Source organism: Zingiber officinale, chromosome 5A, assembly GCF_018446385.1.
Source record: "Zingiber officinale cultivar Zhangliang chromosome 5A, Zo_v1.1, whole genome shotgun sequence".
Taxonomy (NCBI): Eukaryota; Viridiplantae; Streptophyta; class Magnoliopsida; order Zingiberales; family Zingiberaceae; genus Zingiber; species Zingiber officinale.
The window spans coordinates 32,394,681-32,401,986 of record NC_055994.1 but is presented as its reverse complement, the minus strand read 5'-3'; the positions used below and the strand labels follow the sequence as shown (position 1 = coordinate 32,401,986).

The 7,306-nt window shown below is 43.0% G+C and overlaps 1 protein-coding gene across 1 annotated transcript; it reads right to left on the bottom strand.

Annotated features, from left to right (window-relative positions):
* Positions 1–1,384: 1,384 nt before the first annotated feature.
* Positions 1,385–5,998, bottom strand: LOC121979511 (max-binding protein MNT-like). The gene is made up of 5 exons (XM_042531503.1): positions 5,622–5,998; positions 5,276–5,357; positions 5,024–5,209; positions 1,538–1,753; positions 1,385–1,495 (listed from the first exon to the last, which is right to left on the bottom strand). The coding sequence occupies exons 1-5, from the start codon at positions 5,996–5,998 to the stop codon at positions 1,385–1,387; spliced, it is 972 nt and encodes a 323-aa protein (XP_042387437.1).
* Positions 5,999–7,306: the final 1,308 nt, after the last annotated feature.

Here is a 7,306-nt window from a genome sequence, read left to right as displayed (position 1 = left end):
AGACAGATCAAAGTCGATCGAGAAAATCCTATGAAATAACCCGGTCGGGCCTTCATAGGAAGACTCGGAGACTATAAACCAAAGTCGATCGGGAAGATTCTATGAAGTAACCCGGCGGACCTTCATAGGAAAAACCGGAGACTATAAACCAAGACAGATCAAAGTCGATCGGGAAGATTCTATGAAGTAACCCGGCGGGCCTTCATAGGAAAAACCGGAGACTATAAACCAAGACAGATCAAAGTCGATCGAGAAAATCCTATGAAGTAACCCGGTCGGGCCTTCATAGGAAGACTCGGAGACTATAAACCAAAGTCGATTGGGAAGATTCTATGAAGTAACCCGGCGGGCCTTCATAGGAAAAACCGGAGACTATAAACCAAGACAGATCAAAGTCGATCGGGAAGATTCTATGAAGTAACCCGGCGAGCCTTCATAGGAAAAACCGGAGACTATAAACCAAGACAGATCAAAGTCGATCGAGAAAATCCTATGAAGTAACCCGGTCGGGCCTTCATAGGAAGACTCGGAGACTATAAACCAAAGTCGATCGGGAAGATTCTATGAAGTAACCCGGCGGGCCTTCATAGGAAAAACCGGAGACTATAAACCAAGACAGACCAAAGTCGATCGGGAAGATTCTATGAAGTAACCCGGCGGACCTTCATAGGAAAAACCGGAGACTATAAACCAAGAAAGATCAAAGTCGATCGGGGAAATCCTATGAAATAACCCGTACGGGACTTCATAGGTAGACTCGGAGACTATAAACCAAAGTCGATCGGCAAAATCCTATGAAGCAACCCGGACGAGCCTTCATAGGAGAAACCGGAGACTATAAACCAATATGAAGCAGAACCATCGGGAAATTATATGAAATACATCAGATGAGTCTTCACAAAAGAGATCAAAGATTCTAAACCCGTGCAAGATATAAATAATCAGAGAATCTCCCGGCTTCGAAGCCTAATTTCGAGAGGGGATTCCATAGAGGAGCCCAGATATGTGCAAGTGAAAGTGTTTACTCCAAAGTCATCCGGGATATTATATTCAGCTCAAAGGCCAATAGTTTTATACAATTTCATATCCAGTCTCAACCGAGATTATTCATCCTCGGGAGATACAAAGCATGCGGGAGGTTACTTAAAAAAAGAATCCATCAAGATAAGGCTCCGCTTTGAAGGATAAACAAGGAATTTTTTAATAAAGTTTATATTCAGCAAGCAATAGCATTCCAAAAGGGGTATTCTCAAACTAGCATGAAGAAGAAGCAAGTAAGTGTTAAAATTTCCTTATACCTTGCAAATACTTAGTTACTCAGTACCAACTGCACCTTTTTTCTCATTGTCAAATCTTACTTTACAAGTTTTTATGAATACATTCTTTAAACATTCGGGAAAGGACCTTTCCAATCTGAGGGTAGTTCTTCATTAAGCCTGCGGCGATTTATCAAAGAGAGGGGAGGTTCTCTGGGTAGATATCCACCCTCTTTTAGCTGTTGAAGAACCCCCGATACGGAATGATTTAGCACACCCACTATCCTGCGAACAAATTCCCGGGTAAATGCTGGTGACTTTAAGTAAGCTTGCCGCCATTCTTCCCACCGACTTTTTTCCTGCTCCTTATAACTTTGAAAATCAGCTTGTAGCTTGGCGTTCTGAGCTGTCAGAGCATTCTTCTCTGATCTAAGCTGCTCCAATTCCTTTTGAAGCGATGACAATTCAATCTCTTGAGCTTTCCGTTGCTCTTGTTCCTGTAGGAGAGTGAAATCATGAGAGGCTAAGTCCTGAGCTTGGTCATAAAGACAGTCATTATGGAGTTTCTCTAATTTCTCTAAAATAAGGCTTTTTTGAGAAGCATCTAAAAGAGCTTTCTCTTTCAAGGAAATCTCTAGTCGAAGACCAGAGTGTAACCTCTCCACCTGTAATTCTAACGTCTTCCTAGCAAGCTCTTTGTCTTTCAACAGTTGTTGACATTCCTCCAATTCTTGCATCAGGGTTCCCAATTGTTGATTTTGCAAGGCCACCTGCTCTTGCAACTGAGCCCTATCACTACTAGAAGAGGGCGAGGCAGCCTTCAATGTCTCTAGTTGAGCTTTCAACTTAGTGTTCTCATGATCTTTAGCTGTGAGTAGCTGATCGATATGTAGACTTGTGGCTAGAAACTAAATAAAAGGATAATGTAGGTTAAAGATAAAGTTATAAAGCTAATAAACACATAACTAGGAATACTTACAGTCACCGCCTGACGACTATGGCGATCCGCTCGATGTGGGAGACTAAGGCCTCGTAATTGTTCATAACCTTGCGACCAAGATTCAGCCAATAAACCTTGCAGTTGCAAAGTGCCATAGCCAGGAGGACTAGAAGGCTGTCCCAATTGAGAAGGTAAGCCCGCAGCCACTCTGAATAAAGGAGGGGGATTAGAGGAAGCCGGAGATGGAGAAGAAGAGGAGGCAATGGAAGGAAAAGGGATAGTAGAAGCAGGAGGAGCAGAGTAGGAACTAGATGGAATAGAAGGTAATAGCGTAGGAGGGGTTGTTGCAATTGTGGAAACACTAACGGCTGAAGGGCTGACAATGGGAGAAGATCTCCGGCAAGGTGTTCGTTTTGCTCGAGGTCTATAAGCCAAGGGAGGCAAGGCCAATGCCAAGGATGTAGAAGGTACAGGAGAGATAGCGGCCATCTCAGAGGCAGAAGCAGGAGAAGCTGAAACAATAGAAGAAGAAGAGATAAGCAGACCGGGCCTCATCATTCGAAGAGCAGGATTGGAGATGATATTGGTGGGAGTCATCGGTGCCTTACCTCTCTCAAAAGAAATAGGCGCCGGAACAAGAGGAGTTTGCACAAAAGTACCAAAGAAATCACCAAAGGGAGAATCCTTGGTAAGATTTGGCTTTTTAACTAAAGTAACAAAAGGCTCTTCATCTTCCTCTTCCATGAGTGCGACACCCTCTGCTTGTCGTTCTTCTTCGGAGAGCAAGCCCAAGGTAGAGGGATTAGGATCAGATCGGCGGGCCAACAACCATTGTTCTCCAAGATTATTGATAAAGGACTTGGTCATAGCAGAATTCCTGTACATAAAAGCCGGAAGAATAGCATCGGCTGAAAAACAGAGGATAAACATCATTATTATAGAGATATACTAATCAGCAAAGGCGAAGTAAAATAATTATACTCACCAAAGGAACTATCCAAAGGAGTGTTAATGTTGCCTATCCCGAAGGGAAACATTAAGCCCTCTTCAATTAGATGTGGAAAACTGAATTTCGCTCCCCGCAGTTTAGGTAAAGCAGAGGCAACAGAAGGATCATTGAGGAGACCTTGAGTGTCAGGAAGCAGGGGCAGATCATGTATCCATTGAATAGGAAATGGAGGAGGAGAGGGAAGATGCATATAAAAAAAAATTTTATACCATTCACCTTGTGGGGGAATGCGATTAAACAGAATGGCCTTGGGACGAGACTGAAACTTAAAAACTCCAACATCTACCCGACGAGGGATGAAGAAGTGATGGAAAAGACGAGGAGACAGGGGGAAATCTAATATTTTGGATACTCCAATGAAGCCCACTAGAATGGAAAAGGATTGAGGGACGAACTGGTTGAGCGGAATAGCAAAATACCGGCTAACCTCACAAAAGAAAGAGTGAAGGGGAAATCTGAAACCCTGCAAGACTTGGTCCCTGAAGATGGAGATACATCCTAGGGGAGGAAGGTGAGGACCTTCATTAGGAGCAGGACGGACAATGTAAGAGGGAAAACCATAGGTTGCCTGTAAGTCCACTTCTTCTGTATCTATGAGGTCGGAAGAACACGAGAGGAACCATGCCGGAGAAGAAACCGCCATGAAGAGAAGGGGTTAGGAGAAAAGGAATTGAGAAGCGAAAAGATGGACGGACTCCGTAAACCCTTGTCCCTTTTCTAGTTCTGTGCTAAAATCTCTAAACAGAAGAGACGAAAGGGAAAAGGAAAATAAAAGGTGCTCAGAATGTCAATCGTCATAAAAGGTAATAATATCATAGAATAAAATCAAGGGAAAAAGATAAAGTTAAATAAACTACCTCGGAAAAGACGTAAAATTTCCCTAGAAATAATTCTTGAAGAGACTTGATGAGGACAAAGCAAAAACTAGTACTATAAATATAGGTTCAAAGCACGGGTCAAGCCTCAAATATTGATTAATGGTAGCAACCTGGTTAAATTTAACCATCCTAATAAATCGACCGATAATTGGGAGTATCTTCGAAATATCAGACGATACCTACCAATGCTTATACATATATCGACCGGGTCAATGAAGAATGGGGAGAATCGGTCGATTAAGATAAATCGACCGATATCGGAAGTCCCATCGAAATATCGGACGGTACTTATATATCGACCGGGTTACTGAAGAGTGAGTCATAGGGAAGATTGAGCATTGAGAAGCCAAGTAACATTTGATACATTTACAGGAAACCGACAAATTATCCAAAGATAAAGTAAGATTAACAATCCAGAGATACCCTTCAGAAACACATAAGTTTGCTGGAGGATCATGGCAAAGTCTCGATCCCCCTTCTCTACAATAACCAAAAATTAAGTTAGAGTTAGTTTTGGGTACAAATCAGGAGGTCTTTCTTCAATGAGTCTGCGACGGTTCAGGAAATTGAGAGGAGGAACGCGCGCTAAGTAGCCCTCCTCTTCCAATTGTCGAATTGCTCCTTTGGCCCCTGCCGTAAAAGCAGACAAGATGGATCTCACAATCGGCCGGTTGAACTCAGTAGACTCGATCATGGCGGTGGCTCGTTCTTTGTAACGAACATCTTCGTGCTCCTTATAAACCACTAACGCCATCTGAGAGGTTTTCAGTTCATTCTCCCTAGCAGCGACTTCGGTTTTTGTTAAATCAAGGGAATTGGTTAGAGATGCCACCTTATTTTCTTTTAGTTGCAAGGCCTTCAACTTTTCGCTCAATTCTGCTTCATAATTCTCTTTTAGTTCGCCAAGTTTGGAGGTCAGCTCTTGATTAAGGTCCGTAACCAATTTGAATTGGGCTTCAAGACTCTCAATTTGAGTTTCAAATTGCTTCTTGGCGGCAGTAGAAAACTCGGCAAAAGACAGTTCGGTAACTTGTTGTCGCAACCCTTTGTTCTCCGACTTCAACTTTTCGTTCTCAGTGTACAGATTGTGCAATAGTCGGGAGAAACCCATGTTCTCTAGCCACCACTGAGAGCATATTCAAAACCGTAAGACGATACTTCATAAACAGAAAGCAGGAGTATGTAAACATACCTTATTCTCTTTATTAGAAAAGCGGTCAATCGCTTCAGGAATGGAAAGCCCCTCATAGAGGGGACGCACCTCATCCCAGGAACTAGCGAAAGAACCCCCCAGTAATATGGGGAGAACAGGAATGGTAGAAGAGCCAGTTGAGAAGGAAGAAGTAGGGATATATGGTGGAGCAAAAACCAAGTAAGAAGAAGGCGAAGAGGGTAGAGATCCTGAAGTCGGAATAGACAAAGGAAAAGTAAAAGAAACGTCACCAGAAGTACTAGTTTTAGGAAAAGGAGAGGTAGGAAAATTCAAGGAAGGATAAAGTTCTGCTAATGTGGGCTCATCGGAAAGAAGGTCAGTTGACACAAAATCTTCTGAAGCAAGCTCATCAGTAGTAAGAATGAGACTCCTTTTTGGAGGAGGAGCCCTGGTCAGCTTGCGTCCCGGATGCTTGCCCGTAGAAATCTCAGTTAGGGGTTTATCAGAGCTACCAGGGGATGTAAGCTCAACAAGAGAAATAGAGGCAGATGGGGAGACAGTAACAGCTGCGGGAGACGTAATAGCGGGAGCAGGATCAGGGAGGATCTGCGCAGCAGGATCCCTAGAAGAACCTCCTGGAGTCTCATGAAGCCCAGAAGAGCTGGGTATTTTGGCTAAGGGAGTCGGCTCTTCAATTGACGGTGGAGGGGCGATAGCGGCCAGAAATTCGGCCTCCTTGGCGCGAAGCAATTCTTCTTCCATGCGTATTTCTTCGTCAATCAAAGCATCATAAAAACTCTCCACTGTATAGAACAGAGAAATAATTTAGGCAGTTATAAGCAAAAAGAAAAGAATAAGACGTTACCTAAGGAAATGTGAGTATCGGGTTTGACGGGGCTTAAACCAAATAGGTATAGAAGCTCGACCTTCAACCATTTCGGGATCGAAAGCCGGTGACCTAATAACTTCTCACAATAAATAGGAAAAGTAGGAAGGAGATGAAACTCTCTAACATCGGGTAAGGGAGGCAAGAAATATTTCCAAGCATGAGACCAAGGAATAGGTCCCGGAAACTTTAAAAAGAAAAAACGAGATTTCCAGGCTTTGAGAGACGATGGCATGTCTCCAAAAAGGACCATTTTAGTTCTCGACTGGAATAAGAAGACACCAGGTTCTGAGAGATTGGGGTAGGAAAACATGAAGAAATTTTGAGGAGTAGGAGGAATATCTCGTAGACGAAATAACATATAAGTACCGCATAGATAACGAAATGCATTAGGAGCAAATTGTTGCAAAGGAATATCAAAATATCGACTTATTTCAATTAAGAAAGGAGGAATGGGGAACCTTAAGCCCCCTATCAACTGGTCCCTGAAAAAAGTCACGCAGTTATCAGGGGGATGATGAGGTCGATCATTCGGTGTTGGGAGTATGATTTTATATTCCTTAGGAATTTCATATTGGCGACGGATGGATAATCTAGCATTCTTATCAAAGATAGAAGACATATGGAAATACCAAGGAGCAATTGCTTCTTCAGCCATGGACAAAGGTATGGGCTAGAGCAATAATGGATTACTTACTGAAGACAAGAAAGGGGATCGTCGTGAAACGGCGGGCACGAGGACTGGTTGAAGACAGCAACAGGAAAAGATCTCTAGAGAAGGAAAAAGGAAGGACGAGGTTTAAAGAGGAGACGAAAGGTTTAGGGTTTGAAAAACGCAAGACGGTCGTCAGATTAGGACGTTGGTAGCTCAGCAGACGCTGAGGATCGCAATAGAAAGGCAAAAGGCCTATGTGACGTGGTGATCAGAAAAGGCATGTGTCAGGTCATCATAAAAAAAGAGGGGCATTTATATCAGACGTGACGAATCGGATCGCGATGGGGTTGGTAGTGCCTCGAACATTCTCTCACCCAAAGGAGAGCCAATCACCAGTTTAGAAACCTCGAAAGAAGACGTGATCGACTGGGCATAATAAAATAAAAAGGACTAGACTTTTTGACCATACCCAGGCTAGAGACAAGAATATTTTAAGAGTAAAAAGTTTAGAAGAGTGACAAATGTTAAT